We start from the raw sequence: 23,544 nt of genomic DNA, 5'->3' as shown, positions 1-23,544 counted from the left end.
CACGACACACATGCTGACAGTGATGACCTCCAGACACCATGCGATGGTGGTGGCCAGTACACGCGAGCCTCAAAACGTAGGGAAAAGTGCCATATTTCAAACACCTCGAAGCTTCCCCCTGTTTTTTTTTTACCGGTGGGAGATTGCGCCCCTGGGTCCCGGCCCGGGGGCTGGTGTGACATCCTTTTATGGATTCGCAATAAACAATTCGTTCGACGTTTGTGTGCAATGAATATTTTACAAATCCTATCCCAATACTATCCCGCTGGGTGCTGGGAACGAATTGGAATGGGCCACTGTAAGATTCGCCGATAAGCGGACCACAGGATGCGAGTGGAAAACTAATTCCCATCGATGCTGATTGTTGTGCTGTGATTGTTCTGCAGGTGTAGTATTTTTACTTTGTAGCAGTGTTAGATTAGAAACAGAATTACAACAGTAAAAGGTTCTAAAGTCAATAATTGGAATTGTTTTCCTGAAATTTTTACACATTAAACTCACTCAATTGCTAAAGTCAGTCGCGAGTGGCAATCCGTTGCCATCGACTGCTTGTTCCAGTGTGAAAGCTAATGCCAGAACTCAATGCCTTTTACTCATTTTGAGAATAAGGATAAGGTCAGCTCTTGAGAATAATTCCTAAAGAAGTTATTAAGTTAATTCCAATATATATTTATATTTCATTATTCTGCCACACTGCTGTTAGAGTAACTCAAACAAGAGCTTTGCCTGATGAATGCCTCTTTGCCTTTCCGAGACATATCCAAAACGATATTGCATAATTCATAATGGTCAACCCGAATTCTGTACACATCCTTAGCAACAACATTTTAGAACTTCATTTCGCAAAATAGTAATTGATTAGCGATCGTGTGAAAATAAATGTCCACTGTCGGCAAGAAACAATAAATACGCAGGAGAGTAAAATACAAATTAATTCCGTCCTGTTGCGAAGTTGCTTCTTAATGAAGCAAAAAAGAAGATTTGATAAATGCTTTGTTCGAGGAATGTTTTTAACTCGAAGCATACATTTCCTCATTCGTCTTTTCGATACATTTTCTCATCCTGCTTTGGTTGGGAGGCTCATAGTGAAGGTGGTGGGGGGGTATGAATAATAATTGCATTCATCATTTAATCGCCCGGCTTTCCTGAGAGCGTTACCTTTGGCTGTCTGTGTGCGCCAGAATAATGACACGATAATCCGTCAGCATAATCTTCACTTCAATGCGCTCAGCCCATTAGCGATCATTATGACTGTCTGTCTTAGCGTAAGCATTAGCTAATCAGTCAAAACGTTGTCACCCGATGCAAATGAATGCCGCGGGCTTATCCTTGACCGGAAGGCATCATTACATCGAAGCCGCTCGGTCGTTGCTAAGGCTTATTGGAATGCGAACGTACACAAGCATGCGAATAAATTGGTACAATTCATCTTGCAATCCCACGCCGGGATCATGCCATCGATGTCAACGAACCGTTCCCACACCTACACGCCGCTGTTTGATATACCTTTCGGAGCTCATTTTTCTTACCCTTCGGGTCTTAGCGCAGGAAGGAAAAACAACAGCGCGAACGAGAACTTTTTCCACACCGTCAACTGTGGGGGTGACACAAAATTTGACACAAACATCTCGGGTCTCGTAAATCACCGAAAAAACCCGCACTGAGTCGGCCATAATAACGTCAACGGCTCGATTTGAAGTTGATCAAATGGAGCAACGATTAGGTTGCAGGCGAAAGGAATCTTCCGTGTCCTACCCTTTTTTTTTTTTTTTTGGGTGGGAGTTAGAGGGGGCCACGTTCTGTTTGATTGCGCTACCGTTAAAAACGTTCGCAAACTGTAAACAAACAATTTGTCATTCGTCGGCGAAAGATCGGAAAAGTTATTGGCCGTGTTTGCGTTTATCGGTGGACCGTTGTGTGCGACCGTTTTTCCCGAATGCTCAACAAGTTTGTCAGTGGTAGAAATGGCACTGGGGTGCTTCTCCCAGTGAAAATCGTAGCAAATTGCCTTTTGTGGTGTTTGAGTGTGACGCTTGAAAACACGGCTCAAAATCACAATTAATCAGGCGTGAAAATCCACCAACTCATTGGCGTTTAGGGAAAGGTAAAACCCTTTCCCCGGTTGTATGGTGCGACTCTCATCAGCATACGCAAACAACTCAACAGCAAACGGATTGAATTTTACGCGCGCGTGTGTGTGTGTGTGTGTATCACACCGATCCATTCGAAAGATACCCTTCAAGATACGCTGCTCAATCAATTGGCAAACGGCGGCAACCTCATCATAACGGAAGGCCCCCAGTGCTGCCATCACCACTTCGTTAGCAAAATCCAAATCAATCAATTCGACGCACCACCATCCCGCAGGCATTGGAGTGGTTTTGCTAAATCGCTGATCAAGAGCTATGGTGGTTGCTATGGGCAAACAAAAGCTTTACCACCGACGCAATAGTAGGCTTCTTAACCCTTGACTGTACCGAGTTTATAGCGAGGAGGAGGTGGGTTACTTCGCTGTTGCTAAACGGCGTTGAACGGCAATAAGACCACGTTTTAGAATGAAAAGCATTTGAGTGAGGAAATATGGGGTGGAAATACCCACTTGGGAATGTTATTACTGTTTAAAGTAAAAGTAAAGGGATAAATGTCTTTAAAAATATCAAATGTAATATTTCATTTCAATTATTGTATCATTAAAATGGAATGCTTTTATCACTCTGGCAATTGAACCAAATCTCTGTAGATCTGATCTTTCAAGACAAGGAATGTTTGGAACAGGCTGTATGATACAAAAATGTCAATGCTAAAAATGACCATGAAGAGTATGATTTTGCGTTTGAATCTTGGGAAATAATAACATCAATCAACTCAAGATTTTTAATTCATACAGAGTCTGAACTAATCTCAGGAGAGTCTCCCAATCACATCGATCTACAGTAGCGTTGGGTTAAATCCAATATTTTTCGAAGTCACTCCGAAGATACTCAAAACGGCAGTTATGGCAAAATTAATTTAACAACAGTGTAACACTGTTGAAGATATCCGGAGTTCAGGCGTTGATTTTACCGTGATTAAACCGATGATTAGCGTCTGTTATCTTAACTCACCCTAGAATTACTCAGAATGCCCTTAGTATATCAAGTTTTTGAATTAGATTTAGACATTTATGCAATTACAAATAAGCCCAACACAATCTCTTTTGGTTACCTTGAGTTACACTAAAAAGTCACTAAAAAAGACAGTAATTGCCACTGTAATACGACAAAGGTGCCATAAAAGCTTTGCAAATTTTATTTTATGATAATGTTAAATTAGTTGGCATTTGAGTACCTGTAGCTTTAAATGAGCTTCACGCAATGAATTAGCCACGGATAGGTTTTCACGCTTTCAAATGTATTTTAACGTTTGCTGATTTTCAATGGAAGAAGACGAGCTTGCGTTTGCTTGCTTATTGCCCCTTGCTTCCCTGTATAATCGTTTCCATGACAGATTGCCACAGACTCGCACACGACGTTTCCAGGAAGGGGAGAATTTACTGCCAACCAACCATGCCCATCCGTGGCACATCGCCGTGTGTACGGGGTGTCAATAAAGGTTTCAATTAAAAATTCATTATTATTTGCCCGAACGTGAGAGACCGCCTTTTCACACAGCCGCTGTTTGCGCGAGGCTGTGCCACGCGAAGAAATTCGCGACTTCTTGCACATTGATGTGTTGAGTGCGGCCGGCGGTCTCATTAATATTTACTGTGTTATATGTGTTATCTTGTATTACAATCGCTTTGTTGCACTTCGCGCACTACAACGGCGGGGTGATGGTTTTTAATGATTACCACTCCTTCAAAATGGCACCGTGCTTTGCAGAGGGCACACTTCCTACGCGTGCATTCGCGGAACTCCGTTCACCGAGAAAACGGTAAGCAGCCATCAAAAGAGGAGGTAAATCTCGACTTTTTTCCTTCTGCCGTGCTTGTTGGTTGATTTGACAGTTTTTTTTTTTGTTGCGCCGTGGCAACGCAACGACCTGTGTGGGCGAGACACGGATCATTGCCACGTCGGCAAAAGGTTCTTCACCACCATAAAAACAATAAAAACGCACCACCGGCAACATCGATTATGTAAAAGAAGTGTCAATGAGGCAAATTCCTTGCAAATAATGACGCAAAAAAAATCTTTCAAGCCTGATTGTTTGCACAAAGCAGGGAAAGAAGATGAACCAATTGATGGGTTGCTCAAGAATCGAGGGTATCCTTTGCGTCTGCTGAGGCAAGTCACAAATGCTAAACAAGAATATGAAAACAGTCTCCTGCTGTGACGCGTGATGTTCGTTCTCCTGTCCTGTCCCACATGCACATGCGGCTGCAGGCCACGTCCTTCCGTCGCTGGTAGAATGTTGCACCGAGGCGCAAAATATGTTTCGAAGCGGGAAACCTCCCTAACTCCCCATGGCTCCGTGCCAAACTTCCAAACACTCCACTGGCAGAAGCTTCGGAACATCTCGCGCTCACGGTGGAATTATTGTCATCATAATTAATATCTTTCGCACGAGGGCTCCACTCGTCGCTAATCAGCGTAACGGGGCGAAAAGAAGAAAAATGATACCTTTGCTTAGGATGATGGCAGGCCACCGCCGGCGAGAACCGGTTGCTTTGGCAAACGGCATAATAATGTCATGCCCGGGTACTACACCTGGACTGGATCCACCGGCATGACCCCGCCGTGGCACGGTAAGGCAGTTTTGGCTCATGCATCATGCATTAAGCGAATAACCGGGCCCGAACCAGGGCTGCCCTGTAGCCTTTCTGCATCATTAGCGCAACGCGGCAAAAGGATTAGGTAGGAACGGGCACGGCTTTCGCTTCCTTCCTTTCGAACGGCCGCAGTACCAAAGCGCAGGCAGAGCAGACCGGGAAGCTGCTGTTGTTCCGCCCCACGCGAGCTCGTCATATTTTGTGCCGTTGGTCGAAAAATTCAGCCACAGCAGGAACACAGCACCACCGGCACCAGAAACAATTTACAGCGCTCAACGAGGCGAGATAATTGAATTTAATACGTTATTTACGTGTGGTATGCTAATAGAGCGGATTAATGTGTCGTTGGTGGAGTGACTAGCCGGCGATCGGGGTGACTAGCTTTTCGCGTAGATCAACCCGGGCTGGTGGAAAGCATCAGGCATCTCGACAGCAATTACTCAGCCGCCCGGCAAGACGTGCGACGGTGGCCTATTCGGGGATGCGATTAAGGTGACTCATGTGTGTGCACCCTGACCATGTTGCATTTGCTCGATGCAGCGATACAGGTCGCTGGTTTGCCATTAAACCGACTAGGGATGCCACTCATCCTTACCACGCTCTGCTGCGGTACTTCGCATATTTTATTTATGAAGTCTCTTTTTTTTGCTTTTGCTCCGCGGAACGCCAGAAGGGTAGTCTTGTAGGGGCCACAGCCGGTGGCCGGTAAGGATTTTCCACCGTCCGTATGCAAAACAGACAACACGTCGTCTAACTCAGGGGTTGGCAAACTTCTTATTCCACTTCAGATATTTAGGCAGGAAAATAGCAAAAAATCAAAAAAAAAGTATTTTACAGTATTATGTCACTTATTTGTGTTAGAAAAGTAGCACAATAAGTTTCATCCCTTTAAAAGTGTTGATTAGCAAGAAGTTGGTGTAGTGGGTCAAGGGTAAGATGAATCTATGGATGAATGGGCATTCTTTAAACAATTTTAAATTTCTTTTCCTATCTGAATTGCAGCACTTCGGTTAGGAAACACTGTTAAATTTCCAATCATTTATTATCTAGAAGTATTTTAATAGGCTATTCCTTATGTATTATGTTTGGATAATGTCATGAGATTGAAAACAAATAATTCCGTTAAATTTCTCAACGTTCATGAATGATGAACTGTAAGCAAAAATTAAGTATAAAACCAATGAACTGTTAATTTCCATTAGCTTAACCACGTGTTAACAGATAAAAAAAAGATTATTAAATCACGATAAATTTTGACAACTTGACCAACCCTGACATTAGAATGGATGGGATTCACTCGATCTACGTGCATCCTTCCTAGTAAGCGACCATCGCACATGACAAATGAACTTAACGTTTCGTGCGCACATTTTGCAGAACCACAAACTGCGCTGCTTACAAATAACTGCATCCCGTTCCACGTGCACCACCACGGCGTTATGAAATGGTGATGAACCATAAATTACTAATCGACCACAAGCCATTGACGACGCACGGTACGGTTTCGGTCATAACTCTGCAAAGCTGATTGCTGTACGGCATATTGCTTCCCAGTTGCAATGCATGATGAAGTGTACGGTGAACAGATAGGATGGCCCCGGTGGACGTTGGATAAACCTTTCTTGGTTGACATCTTGCCGATGATTTCATCCATCCCCATGCGCACGCGGTGCACTGTTCTGGATAACGGATTCCTCGTACGCGCGTAATCTCCGTTCCAAGGATCATTCGTCATAAACCGGTGAAACAATTCTCTCGCCATTCCGTTCGGGGCGGGTGTATGAAATAAATTATTTAAATTTATTTTACACAACATGCTCACCGCTGAACACATGCCAGCCCGGTGATCAAATCTTGCTCGGTCCGGTTGTCGGGTTGTGTTAATGGGATTCTAAGCTGCCCTCGAAATCGAATTGCTTTCGTATAAACCGGACAATCTTCATCATCGAAAATGTGTACGGGATTAGATTAGATTTATTTCATCGGTTCGATGTAAGGCGTCCCCAGCATCGGAAGCATCTAACATGCACAGCCTCGGTTCGAATTCAATCTCGATCTCGTGCATTTTTTAAATGGGTATACATTTTAAATTTGGCCCCAACTTACTACACATATGCACACCTCGGTCCAAGCAAACGGTGCTGAATGATGATTATTTCTTCACTGTCATTCGCACTGCTATGGTGATGTGCGAGCGGATAGTATCCATCCACACATCACAGTAGCCAGTATTACACAGCAAAGACGCCATAGTAGATGTCTTGTTGGATCGCTCTTATAAAGGATTTTGTTTTGTTATCGGAACGCATTATAAATTTTGGAAATTCTCCTGTACAACCTACAAAAATGGCATCACCCAGCAGAAACAAAGCACGGCTGGAAATGGCAGAACCAGCGGCCGAAACGTCAACGCCACGTCGTGCCGGTACGACGATGTGTAAGCCGGGCAAGCGAACGCGCAATCCGTACTTGAATTTTTTGCGCGACTTTCGACAAAAAAATTGTCACCTTTCGGTGGTGGAAATTGTGCGCCAGGGTGCGGAACGGTGGCGCCACCTGACGGACGAACAGAAGCTACCGTACGTGAAGATTGCGTTCTACACACCGGTAAAGCGTCGCCGTTGTCCCTCGTGTGCGGCACGGACCGGTCGGATGAAACGGTCCGCCATGAAAAGCCAGCAGCGTGTCATTGTCCGCCGGAAGGCAATGAAAGGGTTCCGTGTTAAACAGGAAAAGGAGAGCAACGGTGGAAGAAGTTAGACAGAGAGAGCGAGAGAGAGGAAGCGGAAGGAACACTTGAAGTAACCGGCAAAACAATTTAATCTCCTTATATTTTGTACATGGATTTTTACACCGTTTATCAAGCGTATCAGCATGGAAGTCACGCAGCCATCTGCCTCTCCAGTGCCCGAAATAGCTAAACCGTCCAGATCGTTCCAGTAAACGTTTGGAGTCACTTTTGGTGGAATGGTAAAAATAAACTCTTGTACGGTGCCCCGCTGCATACACAATACATTGACCCCGTTTTTCTCGTCCACCCTCAATACCGCACTCGGGTTTCGGGTTCGCAAGCACAAGTGTAAGTGAGCCAAAGTGAATTTCCACCACCCCAAAAAAAAACAAGAAAGAAACACTTTCCCTTGTGAATGGGGTAGGTTGTTTGTGGTTCATTCTTTATACAAAAACAGAGCTTTTATTGTTGCCCCGTGTGTACGGTACGGTCGGTAGCAACTCCACCGTCTGCAGGGAGCACGGTTCATTGAAGAGGGCAGAACTGGGCAGCATCCTTCCACCGTAATGTGGAGGATGCACAGTAGCTTTTATCACCGGGCCCCCTCGTTCCGTTTCGAAAAATACTGGCCAAACACGAGCCTCGACGAACGAGGTATACAATTTTCCTTTTTAATAAATATTTCATGAATGGTTTTCGTTGTTTACTGTTGGATGCCGAAGCGCACCAAACCACCAAACCGTCATCCAATTCCATTGACCTCCGACAAGCCCCGGTACCCGGTCAGAGACTCCGGGGGAGGAGGGGGAGAATTGTCGGTTTTCAGTTTTGTAAGATTACGTCAAAATTTCTTACCTTAGTCCAAGCAAAGGAACAAGGGCGCACCACGGGCCCATCCCATGCAAAGGAACATCCGTGTCGTTGCAACGGTCCACCGAAGATGTACGGAGTCCAGAGAACACCACACATCTTCGGGAACTCGGGGAGCATCGTATAAAGTTGGCGGTCTCATCTTTATTTCATGCAATGATTTCTTTATATCCACTGCGAGGGCAGGGAGAGGTATGTACCACGAAACCTGCTGGACGACGCGCGTGTAGGGAATGTACAAATTTGCCAATTCCAGACCCTAACAAAGGAGGAATGGCCAGATCCAGAATGGCGAAATGGCGCGCACTCCCGCCATAAAATACCTGTAACAGCCCTTAACAGGAATCCTTCGTTTGTTATAGCGCGCCCGAAGCTGATCCTTGTCCTTGGCAGCGAAGTCTATTTCCAGTGAAGGGAAAAATAGCGCAACAGGAATATGACGAGAAAGCTTCTCGATTCGCAATGTATCCAGGTGTGGTCGGTAAATTTTACATGCGGCCAAGCAACTGCAGCAACAGCAGCGCGCGTTCGGTTATCCATAATTTACAATCAAATTAGAGAGCACCAGTCTGTTTTTTTTTCGTTTTTAGCTCAAACAGCTTCAATGGACGTGTCCTGAAGATGTGTGCGGCTACATGAACCATGGATAATGTTTGATTTTCCGCATGGCAGGAAGGATGTACGGACCGGCCAAAAATTACGCACCACAGTTTCGTGCGCTCGCTCCGTACTTCCGGTGATTGTGGTGGAGTTTTTCGGAGCTTGAAATTTCCATTACCTCCAGATGGTCGAACGTCCGCAAGGTCGTGTAACCTCCGGGAAGGAGGGATGATATCTTGAGCCAAAAATATACTTCCATTTATCGCCATCCCTGGTTCCTTTCCATCCGACCTATCTATGCTGCTAATATGTAGTAGCATTCCTTGGATGGTTAGAGATCTTCTTTCGCATTGGAATGCCACCTGAAGTTAAGAGATCCCCACGCACACACACACACACACACACATTAATTCACCCACTTACTCGCAAGGTCACACAAGCATAGCAACCTTAAGGGCAACTTGCAAGCATGCGAAATAGTGTACCGTGGAGTACATGGGATAATAGTAACTACCAATATTTTAATGTTTTGACTATTCTATATATCTAAATATTTTATATATTTACTTTTACCCTGAGTTTAACCTTAAGGATTAACCTAAATTTCTCGTGCAATTATTATCTGTTGTATTTTTTTAGTTTGCAGTAAAACTTTCCCAAAAATTTGAATTTTAATCTGAGTTAAGGATTTAATTTAAAAAAGCAATGTCTTTTATCATTGTAATAGAAATAGAATAAAAAAAAAATATAAAAAAAAATAATAGAAAATCTTGTTCTCTTGCAGAGGAACCTCTTCAAGACGTAACAATCCAAGCAACAACTGATTTAATTCGCATTATCGTTATAAACGTAGGGTTACATATTGCAGAACTGGGAAGTACAATTACTTCAAGATTCAAAATATATTTGTGAGAAGAGCCAATTCTTGAGTATTAGGTTTTTTTCAATTAGTGTGTTTTACTACTTTTCATCTAAATGATAAACCTCATTTGAACAAATTCCTAAATCCTTTTACCAGACGGATGCGCACCTTTTGCCCCACTATACTCTAACGGATTGCTCCGCGCGAGTGGTATGTTAGTTGATTGAATTTCTTTTTAATTAAGTTTCCCGAACTCCGGCCAACCAACAGCATTAATATCGAATGCTGCTTGTTAGTTGTTGATACCGGTGACCATCCTCATCTCCTACCGCACACACACCGGTGGCCGTACTCACTGAAAATGGACCCGGGAATGTACGACCCGAATGCGGCCGACTCAACCCGAGGCATCAAACAAAGTTTTTAGATTAAAAATCACCTCTTTCCAGCCGCGTGTTGCTGGTGTGTATTTTAGCAGCTTTTGCGATGTTTCCTTCAATAATTTCGCGCACTTCAAATGGAACGACCAATGCAGAGACGCACAAAACAAGATGAAAGGCATCAATAGTAATGAGTTTCAACTGTTTGCACACTTGCGAGCAGCTAATTTTCGCCAACCACAGCGACAAACGTTGTGTGGCCTAGTGGCGTCTCGTCTAGCAGCTAACGCACCAAATATTTACAGCGATGAGCTAATTCGTTGGCACTCGGCAAAAGCATCCCCGGAGGAATTCCGAATGTGCTACAGCATTTGTGTGTATCCTCGTTAATTCTACTAAATTACTTCCAGACGGTGGCGGACGGCGAACTACTTTCATTAGATGGCGAAAAATCGGCGCCACCCGGCCAAAAGATCATGCCGAAAGTCACCCCGAAAAACGTCACGCGCCGCGACAGTAGTGCGAGCGAAAAGCGTTTTATTAATCGCTCCGGTTTTCGGAACCATTGGTGCAGTTGCCATGGAAATCCCCGGAGCAGGGTGAATGTGATGGTTGCCGATGTTGGAAAGGATTTATGTTTATCGTTACGCCACCAGTTTCGTCGCGCGATCGCCCAAGAGAATGTGCACCCTCCAAGCAGCCACCGATCGATCGTACGGATGGAAAGTCGTAAAACTTGTCCGCACTCGTAAAGTACTTGACGCGGGAAATAATCATTTTACGAGATACACCGAGGGGGGGGGCTGTGTGTGCGTCTGTGGGCTAGCCAATATTTCAAATCAACCGATGCTTAAAACTCGAGTCACATGTAACCCCTGCAGGTAGTGCGCTGCTGGTGACTTACCACTTGTTTGGCCGGATCAATCCTGTCGGTGTGGACGCGCTTGTAGTGCGGCTGCTGCTGATGATGCTGCACCGGTGTCGGTGGCCGTGCAATACTGTTGTACCGATTGTTGCCGTTTCGTCGTGGGTTCGAGTGCATTGCGTATGCTTTCTGGTAGTACGTACTGTAGCTGGTGTCCGCCTCAGAGCCCGCACCGTCGTTCGATTCGTTCGCACCCGTTTCGTCGGATTCGTCCGAAGCCGGGATGCTTCTGGCGGTGGTAGTAGACGCCGTCGTCGTAGTCCTCACCGTGGTGGTGGTGGTACTTGGAGCTCTCGTACTCGTAGACATTGCGCCGCCAGAAGGTGCGTCATTTTGCACGCTGTCATCCGTCTCGTCGTCGTACAGATAGTCGAGGTCACCATCGATGGCCGGTGGAGCTTTCGATTTCGAAACACTTTTTGTGGCTGCCTCGGCAGAACTTCGCTGATTCCTTTTGCCCGGTGGTAACGCTTTCGTTTGAGGACTTCGCACCTGGTGCAGCTCCTTATAGTAGGGCGAGTTGCTTTTGTAGTTGTTCAGCAGCTCCTCGAAGTAGTTTTTGCTGCCCGGATTTATAGACCGTTCGGATGACTTCTTGGAGCTGCTCGGTTCCGCATCCGTCAGCGCATTTGAGGTCAACAAGTGGAAGGCAGATGCCGAACGCTTCCTGTTGATGACTACCTGCCGATCCCGTACTTCACGCCCTTCACTGAAACGACATCACCGAGACAAAGATGAACAAAATTATGATTAATTGACCATCGCCATCTCTTCTCTTCTAGTGTCTTCACCGAAAAAAAGTGCCTTCCGTGAATGGGTAAAATTTATTTATAATCAGCTACAATTATACGACCCCTACAACACGACACACTCACACACACTGTCCCCTCTTGTCCATCATCAAACAAAAAAAAGGGAACTAACGAATTCGGAAGAAACGTACAATAATGCAATCGCATACGAGTTCCATCACCTCGCGTCACATTCAGGCAATGATCTCCCGCCTCCTTCAAAACTAGCACTCTCTCGAAGGCCAACGAAGGAGAAGGAGTAATAGCATCTTCAGGCAACACTTCTACACCCTTCAAGCACAACAACGCGGGGACGAATTGTTTACATTAATGGAATTTTTTTCGTGATCATTTATTTTTTGAACGATCACCGACGAAGAAGCGGAACCAAAGGAAAACATTTCTCCTTCCCATCTTAACAACAGGCATCCCTTCCGGGGACGACGATTCGATAGGGGATGGAATTTTGAAATGGTTTACATTGTCTGGCGCTTCGGAATGCAAACAATCGACAAGTTCCGTTGTGATCCGAAAGGGGCGGGCACGCTGCCTTACTGTTGTGCGTCCGCGATGCACCACTTTGTTTCCTTTTGGTGTGTCTGATTTATCGGGTTTCTTGTTAGTTCTGGTTGCTCTTCCCCATCGAAATTTCTGTTGTGAATGGTGTGAAGTTTCGTAAGAAACGTTTAAAGATTAATGCGAGGAAGCATCAAATTGGAATCACCTTTATTAAAAAAATACTTCCCCAAACAATAACCATTTGAGATAGTTTGGATTTGATAGGATTTAAAATTTAAAGACATAATTTGATTGTCTTCAAGGTGGTGTTGATCCGGGAATTTATTGCATGTCACTGGTTCTACGGAAATTCCACGTGGTGGTGAAGTGAAATCTTCATTGTGTTATCTAAATATTTATGTTTGAAGGTCATTATCGGTGGGTAAGCTGAATTCACAATTAAATGATTCTTTACAGCTTTGAAGTTCAGAAGTGAATTTAACTTGACTTCAAACATTTTCACGTTCAAATAGGTGACGGAGACGTTCAAATAGCTGAGAGCAGCTTCGAAGTCATCCAAAAACTCACGAATCTAACATTAAAAGTCAGCACTGACAACAACATTGATGTCTAAAAATTGATGTTGTCTACTAAAACACCTGACAGGACGAAACGAAGCTGGGAGCTAATATAATCCTAGTAATCACATACGCCTCTGAGACATGAACTTTGTCCATAACTGACGAAACTCTCATAGTTGCGTTCGAAAGGAAGGATTTTTGACCCCGTATGTGTGGAAGGACAATGGAGGAGCCGCTACAAGCTGTACTATGAACTCATTGTCGTACCAGTGACCGGTGAGTCCAATCTCTCTAGATAGTAGGTCATGAGACTGTCACATGGGTAATTACAGCGTAGTAGGCCGAAATTGAGAAGAAGTGATGGCGCAGATGTATCTACCAGTAAGGCCGGGATTATGAATTGACAAACGACGGTGCTCGATCATGATCGGTTTAGAGGTCTCCTGCAGCAGGTCAAGACCACGAAGTTGTTGTAGCGTCGGATAAATAAGTAAGATAATTTAGGCTAATACATTACAGCAATAGGTTGCTTAGGATATACAATTACATACATAAAATCTCATTATCTCACTGTTCCATCGAACTCTCACCCAATCATCGAAATCACCTAATAAGATGTTTCATCTGCTTGTAAAACGCCTATAGGAGTTAAGTGATACATAGTTTTAGCATTCTTCGTCCTATTTTGCTATCTTCTGCATCTTATCTAATCGATCGACTAAACAACAGACAACGACACTCGCACCTTCAATCTAGACATACGTCTATTATTTATTATGAAGCAGACAGGAACTAATGCTTTTGTTGCCTTACCACGAAACCGGATGGATAATTCATGCTACGAGGGACCGTATAAGCTTCTACCGTACACGACCATCCAAATAAGATACGACCTATCGAGACACAAAGCCATGGGATGGATTTAAGGTTCCATAATTGTCTTCAACCAGATAGAGTGCCCCAAACTGCTGGCCAATGTAAGAAAAAGCTCTTGTTCTGAAAGCCTCACCTAATCCAAGGATAAAAACGGTAGACAATTGCTCTTTATGCGATTGAGAAGCTTGTCAAGTAGAAACACAAAAATCCCCGCAAGAGAAAAATCGATACGGATTAGTTACGCTATCTTTCTAAACCTTGGTTTCATTCTCTAACTAAATCAAGATTTATTTCTTATTTTTCTTCTATTCCTGTATGCTTTGTCTTGTGCATATTCATTGAATTTATCAAGCCAAATGTTGTATATGAACTAGTTTTGTTCCACATGGGACTTAAGCCTAGTAATGTTATGTTTTTTTTTTGTTGAATTCGCTACCATTCGACAGAACATTAGATGCCAGTTGCATCAGCGTGTTTGCGTGTTTGTGTGACCTGTTGTTAATTTAAATCCGTTGCCTGCTTTGTTTTCGGAATCGAAATCTGCAAACAAAAATACATTTGCCCTCTGCGCATCGGTTTCGGGCGAAGGTTCAGAACGTTCCGCAGCCAGAACACCCATTTATTGATCACGAGCGGAAAAGCAGCCCGTCCGTCACATTAACAGAGTGTGGCGGGCCCACCCAGCGAAAAAAAAAAAGGTTCCCATGCCGTAGAGCGATTTAGCGGAACGCGTTCTACGATGTTCCCAAAGCATTTCGTTATCCAAACATACAGCCGGCTGCTGGAGCTCTCCTGCCCCAAACCCATCAGCAGCAGCAGTAGCAGCAGCCAGATGACGGAAAGACATACATACGTACACAGCAATGCAAACCAGCCCCAGTGTGAGAATTCGGAGCTGTGAGTGAAAATCCATGTTTTGCACCATGCGGTTGGAAAATGAAATTCCATGCGGGTTGTGTGGGGGGTTGCGTGTGTGACTCCGCTCTCGCATAATCATTCGAGATAAAAGGACTTATCGAAGTTATCGCAAAAGAGCGCGCACACACACACCAGGAAACGAGATCGCTTTAGTGTGATTCGCCATTTTTTTTTTTTCGTTTGGTTTAAATTATTGGAATTCCATCAAACAAAAAAAAAAACACACCATTTCGTCACCCAACTTCCATCGGTAGGAAAAGAAATCCATTTAACTGGCATCCTGTGGGGTTATTTTCACTTCCCCTTTAGCTCCAGCCATTCCGTTCCCTGTGGTGGTGGATGGTGTTCGCGTGGCGCGTGAATGCAACGTGCAGCAAAGCGACGTCATCTGTTTGTTACTATTTACGCTAACAGAGTGGCCTAATTAACGCTCACTTTGCTCGCAGCACTCGCTTTGATCTTGTGCGCTCTGCAGGGATATATACATATATTGCACATCCATCACACACGGCACCGTATGCCAAAAATGCATTCACCAAACGTGCTGTAGTCCTCCGTTTCCTTGCTTTCTACTTCAATCTGGCCGATGATTAACGATCGCAAAACGTGCCAACGGATGGATTTACAATGCCTCACCGAGGATGAGGATGTGTCACATATTTAAGGAAGGAAGCGTGAGGTGTATGGATGGGAGGGGGGGGGGGGAGTGAATTTTAAAATTCCTCCATATTGGATCCCATGCTTTCCATGGGATCGGAAGCCCGCATCACATTAGCAGGCCATGATAAAAATATTTAAAATAGCAATCCATGAAATGCTAGAACTTGATGCAAAAAAGCGACAATTAATAAGTAGAAAAAGAATAGATATAAAAATAAATAAATGAAAGGATAATAAAATTGGATGCTTCCTTTTCAAAACCTTCCATTCAGTTACCATTTGCATGGGAAGCGTTGTATCGTCTAAAATCGGCTTTCTTGTAGCATCATTTCTTTTTTGCACGCATCATGAAACTCAATATGCCCTGCGTGGTATAATATTGCACATTGCGCGAGGCATTAAAAATAATAGAGCAAAGATAAAAATCAGCACTAAAAGCGTTGGACTGTGTTAATCTTTAATCTTGCGCCCTCAACGAAGTGGGTTTTGTTGGTGGGTTATGATGCATTCCCCATTGCCGTTTGTGTTTGTGTTTGTATGTGCATACAAGAGGACAGTTTTGCACCATCGGTTTTTCCCAAGTTCTAACATATCATTTTACTTTCAATATTAACTTCCCCCCGCCCGCAACCAAACATCGCGGCGGGGTTGTCGTTGGTCGTAATTTGTTTATGTGGCCAGCCGTCAGAAAATATGTCAACAAGGGTTCATAAAATTTAAACGGTCGCGGATGCTCATCCATACGATCTATTCGGGCACAGTAAATCAGATGCTGGAGCACATCACATCCACCCGCGACATTATAATAATAGACGATGGGAGTATAGAAATGCAAATGAACCAGCCGATGGGAGAGACGGCGCTGGCCGGACTGGAAGCAATATAAAATTAGAGCCAAACCGTACCGTAAACCGTGCGGAATAGACCAGTCAATTGGGAAATTTGAGAACTTATCTTTAAATATCAAATTACCCAACTTGCTAAACAAATGACGCGACGGGACGAGACAAACCGACGGCCGAATAAAAAAAAAAACCAACCAAACAAACAAAACGATAGGAACAAAAAGTCGATCACAAACGAGATAAATCCACCCGCTGGTGGTGGTGGTGGTGCCCAAAATGGCAGCTGGTTCTGCTTGCAGCTTCACACAGTTAAAGAGCAGTCAATCCGTTCCATTGTCTGGTTTTGGTAGAATATTTATTCCAATAGCTCTCGGTGCTAGACGAAGGAAGAAAAAGGACGAATCAAGCGAATCACTCCAATTTCCTGCGCTTAGTGAATTCGATCCGAGTTGTTGGGAGCCTTTTTTTTACGCGACCACACCAGAGCGTCTAGCGCGTCGATCCATAATAGCGGACAGATAATCCATTCCCGTGCACCACACAATGCAGATGGTGCTGTGCCTTTTTTATTTATTTCGCCTGTGCTTCAGATGTTCAGTTTTCGTAGTTTGTTCGTTTGGTCTGTTTTTATGCCCAAAAGAAACCGGGAAAGACCATTAATATCTTACTGTCCTAGCGTTACCATTTGTCTTGGGTGTTACTAGTTTTGCAAACGCAAGCAACTGACGCTGCTGGTGGCGACGAACGAAAGGGAAACGATATTCTAATGTATGGAAATTTTTATTCACCACCAAAAACAAAACGGGGCCAAAGCGAGAGAAAGAAAAAAACACTAATGGGAGGATAAGTCATCCCAGAGGCCAGGGCCATTCTTTTGCGATGGAAATAAAAAGGAATAAAAATAGATTATACGAATATAAACGTGGTGTGCGGAAGCACCACGCCATGTCACAATAAGGAAGTGAATTATCCTCCAAAATTATGCTCCAAAATTCCCATCCCCCCCCCCCTACTAGGGGGTGGTGGTTTGCTATCAATCAATCAGCGGGATAATTGTGCTTTGGCCTACATTTAGGGGCGGTGGACGCGTTGGCAGGCAAAAATTAAGCGCTGCTAGCAATACTTTATTCCACATTCAGCGAATAGCTATTATTCATTCGATTATGTTGTCCACCAGAGGAGGACACAGACCGGCACCGTTGGTGCGGGACCGCAACTCCTTGCGGCATCGATATTGGGTGAACTTTCATTGAAATCGGGTCAAGACGGACAATCGGTTTAATGTCGCGCATGGTAACAACCCCCGTCCAGCGCGACAGCTACATTCCATGCCCTACGGTGACTTATCTCCCTGGTTACGATTGGACACACGAAACCCCGTTAATCTCGGGACAGGTCCCGATTCGCATGTGGCAGCCCATCAGGGGAGCATTTATGCAAAGTCAAAACCCGCCAATTTCATGCTAAAATCTCACGCATTTAATGGACACGGCCGTACACACGCACGATCGCACGGACACTCAAGCAATGGTCCACCGTGGTCCTTCTCGGATCGAATTTAATGGCGAACATTAATGAAGTTTTTTTTTCGCTTATACGTCCATGTCGATCACTATCCTGCATGTAGCATCCGATAAATTGACCAGATTTACCGCTAAGAAATTAACCGACCGTATCGGCAAGAGCAACAGCAAGATCACTTCAGAGATTTTCAGACACTGGACGCAGCGAAACGAACGAATAATGCAAGCAAACCCCATGTACCGCCCCGGATCCACGCTGCGCACTGTTGGTTAAACACTTGCCGTGCCCTATCTGTAGCAAATCTTTTATCTCCCCCACGGCCAGAACGAGATATGGACTTCCGTTCCGGGGTGCGTGCCTTTATTTGGAGCACAAAACGATACGTGACGGGCGGCGTAAGATATTCGCCGAGATTAATCTCAATCTGTTGGCCCTGGGAAGGGGAGTCTAAGTATTGTGCTTCTCTTGCTGTGGGGGGAGAGAGAGAGAGAGTGAGAGAGAGGGTGGCTAATTTTTTAATAAAGCAATAAACTAATTTTGAACACATTAGTCACAATGTTTGCTTTAAGCTGCCGAGTACGATGATGGTGATGATGGTTCGTCTTGCATCATGGCGCTGCAATACGAAAGGTTCTGGAGGCAAAACCCCGCAGCAACGGGGTCGGCCTTTTCTTTGTGTGTCATTTGAAACCGGCCAGAAGGGAATTCAGTGGTTCAGTGGTCGACAAAGTTAGGTGGAGTATACGCGATGTTTAGAAGTAATGTGGAGGAACCAGCTTGATGGAGGAAGGTTTAATTTCCTATTTGAATTACTGAAATATGCTCCACATAGAATGTTGTCGTTGAAAAAATGGTATCTGAAATTTAATTAATCTCCAAAGTTTCAAAAAATTCTCACAGATTGATGACACCATTGTTAAAACTTCCTATTTTAAAAGCAAAAAGAATTAGATTATGCCCAAAATCTTGTTTCCGGAATGATTAATTAATCTATAAAGATTCATAAATCTTTTCCAATTTCCTGAATCTTTTGAGAGTTAACTCTTGATTTGGATGACTAAAGATTCATATGAATGATTCTTCTCAAGAGTTTAATTAAGCACAACACTAGTTTGAACACATTTCGTTCCGATAAGGCTCAAACCTGTTTCAAAACGACTCTGTCATCATCTTCCAATGCAGTTTATGATGCGCTTTTTCTCTGTTTGATCCTCCCGTACGATCCTGCTCGTAACATGGTAACCATTTAATACGCCAATCAGCCGTAAATTTTGAGCTTAACGTTGTTTAACTGTACGAAGCAGAATTAATTTTTATTTGAAGAGTTTAGACTCATCAGAGTTTTTCAAATGTAAAACAGGAAGACTACGATAAAATATTTAACATGAAAACTGCGTCTTTTTGATGTTTTTTTATTATCCTATAATTTATTTTTAATGGCAATTAATATAAATTGCTTAAACTTAATTAATGATTTATGATTTTAGTAAGGATTAATGATATAAATAATCAGTATGATTGACTAAATTGAATTTATTTGATGTATTTTTTGGTTTATTTTTTTTATGTATGATTATAAAAACGTATAAAAATATCTTTGATTCTACAACTTCGTCAAATAATAATGCCATGTTTCTGTAATATTTTTTTTAATTACCGCGCGATTGATCATCATAATCAATCACAATTATTCACGATCGTGTATTGATCAGTAACAATGCACTTCGAAATCATTCACTTATTGTTAAGTTATCAAACAATATCCGTCTCACTACGACAGTCTTCGCGCGGTGGAGTTGTTGCCGACCACTGGCCAACGCGCGGTTCCTGTTTATACCGAACCCGGTGTGTGGGGCTTTCAAGCGGACATACGGTAGCCAGCCCGGTCCTTCGCAAAAGATCCAGTGGAAAAACAGAACCAACCTAACCAGGGATCATGTAAAACAAAAAAAAACACAGCAACGGCCACACATTAAAGCAGGGGCTATTAATATTAATTACCAACCAACCCCAAACGCGCTTACACACCACATAGCGCACTGTCTGTCGCGCACTCTCCGGTATGTTGCGATGCGCTTCGCTTCGGCTGTCGCTTCCCGTTCCCGTAAGGATGGTGAAACTTTTTTAAAAGGTACAAACATTGTGAATGAACCCAGAGAACAAAAAGTGCACACAGTTTTTCTCTAAACTTTTTCTTTCTATGCCACCATCCCACTGCCACCTTCACTCCCAACTCCTGTGTTCTGCGGTGCTGTGCGATACGAGTGCAGCAAACAGATAAGCAGCAGATAATTAATCCAATTTACTAACATTGCTTGCTGTTTATGGGCGTGTGTGTTGCGGGGGGTGCTGCTAGCACTTTTAGGTTAGGTCACTTTCTCACACCCGGCTAGATTACTGCCTCTGTTTGACTTATTATCACCACTCACCGGCCTGTGTGCGGATACCATTTTTTTGTAGTTGTTTGTATGATTTACACAACATTCCGGGTTTGTTGGAATGCACGGTTGTCGTGTCCCATCTGGCGATGGCATGCGGTTTGGAAGCGAAACCTGCGCCTGCGAGTTGCTGCTCCAGCATAGCATTCTCCACTCACCGAAAGGTGCATTGCTTGCAAACGGCCACTGGGGAAAGAACGGGAGAAAAATGGATGCCCCCTCTTCCTCGGTGGATATCTCAACCGCTCATGAGCCGCGTTCAGGGAGCGTTTTGAGCTTAATTCAAATTAATTGCCCGCCCCAATGGGTACGCATGCCAAAGAGGCAAAAATGTGTCTCATCACGAATTATCGCCGCCGATGAACCGTGGTTCAAGTGGCGCATTAAATCACACGCCCTGATGGTGAACATGGTGTGTGACTGTAGTGTGTTAATTTCGTATTTTGTTGTTTTTTTTGGTTTGGCCCTTTGTTTGCCGTTCGATTCTGGTGCTGTTCAATTCAATTCGCTCCACTGACGAAGACATCGGGTCGGGCAGCATACACCAAAACCAAACCAAACAAAAAACAACTCATCTGACGCTAAAATGAAATTAATTGATCGTTACCGTTGTGGGACAGCAGCGGCATCAGCCAGACAAAATAAAAACCGGCCCCAGGGATGCTTCATAAATTTTTGTAATACCAACCGGATTAGCTCATGTCATGTTGGATGCATGCATGGGCTAAAAATATCAAACTACTAAACCACAGCGTTCAAGTCCGGCGAAATATTACCGCTCTCAATTGTCGCTGACGCGGATTGGCTAGGAAGCTGATACAATTTAACCCCTATTTCTCACCCGATGGATGACAAGGTAATGCCGGCACATCGTGGTGAATATTAATCAGGTTAATAAGCGGCAGGGTTTAGGTGAAGCTTTGCCAAAACTATTAACACTGACCGTTATGTATGTTTGAAAGATCTTTGGCTTATTAATCTTGTCCTGGGCGGGTAAGAAAAAAACGTTCAATGAACAAGAAGCAAAACAGGGGAAAACCAACGCTAATTGGATTGAAAGGAAACAATAACAACAACCAAAAGAAAAACGTTCAAAACCGTTGACCTCTTTTATGCTCACGGCGCATCACGATGAGTCATTTCCGATCGATCGCATGATAACCTCTTGAAACATCCTGCCCAAAAAGGAGTATTGTTCGTTATTTTTTAAACAATTCAGACACGTTAATAAGTAAGAATACAATTAAAAAAAACATGCTCAAAAAAGAAGATGGAAGCCTATTTTTTTTCTGTATTGTACAGCGTGAGTTTGCAAAACTGCCATATCTTCAAGATGTGGTAATCCTTGCCGTTTCCTTTTACTCCCATTTTTGGATCGTGATTAATGAGTTGATGCATCAGCAACAATTCGGCGTGTATTGAATGGTGCGCGCGAATGATCTTGCAATCACCCCACAACACTACAGGCGTGGGGTGAACAGGCAGCAATCAGATAATACCGGCACTGAGAATACTCTCAAATCGAGCGATTAATATCTCAATTGAACAACTACAGCGCCCCCCCCCCCCCCCCCCCCCCCCCCCCCCCACCGGTTGCGGTGGGTGGAATTGTGATGAGATTTCGTGTTGTGTTGTTGATTTGTCGATGATCGCTATCTCGCTACAGCAAAGGTCAAATCAATGGCCGATTTGCTGCAAACTGTATCCCTTTCAATTGCGCCTAGCACAAATGTTGCACAATGTTTTATTTGTTTGGCAACTCATTTACGGTGGAATGTGAATTGGTAAAAAGCGGTAAAAAAAAAATAGGGAAAGGATTGAAACGTTTGCTGATAGTCAAATTTGTATTACAAGCTGGTCCCGACAGCCCGACAAATGCACCTGTGCCTGTTGCAGTTGGCTGCAGTTTGCTGCCATCATATCGTGCATACCACCCAGCAACCAGCTTACAGTTCAAACCAGCTTAACCACAAGGCCCCTACCGACGACTACGTTATGGGCCGTTTGATCGCTGTTCCCATGCGTCTGAAAAGTCGCACTTTCTTTCGCAAAGAAAAAAAAAACGGCTGACCGCACGACAAGAACGGCGGGCGCATGGCGCAACATTTGCAATGCATAGCGTGAAGCAAAACGCGCCCAATGTTGCTTTGCAAATTTTTGTTTACCTTTCGGGCGGGGGGGAGGTGGGGGGTTTCCATTTTTCCCCGCTTAGAAGATGAATTTTAAGCAATCCGAGAACGTTACTCGATCGTTTCGGAGCCCATCTGTAAGTGAGTGGAAATGTCAGCGCGTGGCGCACACCCACACCCGCACCACATTGACGTCGCCTTTTATTCATGAGTTTTCGGTAGAGATTCTTTCTTCCTTCGGTTGGTATTAATTTATTCCACGCTAGGGCCATCAAGATTATTCACAGCCCCAGCTGATCGTTTGTTTACTTTTGATTTTTATCATCTATTGCTGGGAAGTTTTTCTTTCGTCATGCCTGTTTTTTTTGGTTCTAGGGAAACATTTACTTGGGACAAAAATGTGCTTCAACTTCGGATTTTGATAGAAGTTTCTCGCTATTTTCACTCAAATTTGCATTCCGAAACGAAGAGAGATGTTTCTCATGATGGAAATATATGAAGAAAGATTTCGTTTCATTTTTATAGCTGAAAGTTATCTAAATAATTTGTTACAAAATCAATATTTTATGTACGGACGCATGAACGCCATCTCAATTTGGCCCTTCCACGCCTCCTCTGCCCATGAAGACGATCTAAAAGGACTTTACGGGCTGGGTAGTCCGGTGTCATTCTCATGACGTCATCAGCCCACCGAAGTAATCATCGTACAGCTCGTAGAGCTCGTTATTGTAGCAGCTCCTCGATTGTCCTTCCACATATACGGGGCTTCCATGTTTGAGAGACATATGTGAGTACTGGAACTCCGTCATGTGAGCCAATGAAGTCTATCGTTAAGTTATAGACAGACTGTCCATTAGGTCAAAAAAGCTAAACGATGTTTGTCAAACAATCGTTGAAATATCGGACAATGAACTGAAGTTATAGCATGCTGAAGGGTTTGTTTGGTTCTTCTTGACACTTTTGATGTGCTGTTATGTTAAACGACCGTACCGGAGTAATTTCGCGAAGTATCTTCAATTCTATTCCAGTCTAATCTAAAACTGATCTAAAATAAACTACTTTTGACACAATTGTTAATAAAAAAAGCATATTTAAATTTATAAATTATGGGAAACAGCATCTAACCTTGCTCAAATTGCTCGGTATGATCGACCTCAACGCCTGTAGAA

The 23,544-nt window shown here is 43.8% G+C and overlaps 1 protein-coding gene across 1 annotated transcript in view; it reads right to left on the bottom strand.

The window, feature by feature from the left end:
* The window catches only part of LOC128711187 (uncharacterized), a 45,774-nt gene that overhangs the window by 18,481 nt on the left and 3,749 nt on the right, over positions 1–23,544 (bottom strand). Inside the window, exon 2 of the mRNA XM_053806051.1 lies at positions 11,095–11,824. Coding sequence (XP_053662026.1) covers positions 11,095–11,824 — 730 coding nt within the window. The remainder of the gene's footprint in view (positions 1–11,094; positions 11,825–23,544) is intronic.

The sequence above is a fragment of the Anopheles marshallii genome, chromosome 3 (assembly GCF_943734725.1).
Source record: "Anopheles marshallii chromosome 3, idAnoMarsDA_429_01, whole genome shotgun sequence".
NCBI classification, from domain to species: domain Eukaryota; kingdom Metazoa; phylum Arthropoda; class Insecta; order Diptera; family Culicidae; genus Anopheles; species Anopheles marshallii.
Note: the sequence above shows the minus strand (reverse complement) of the source record. Positions and strands in the feature narration are given on the sequence as shown.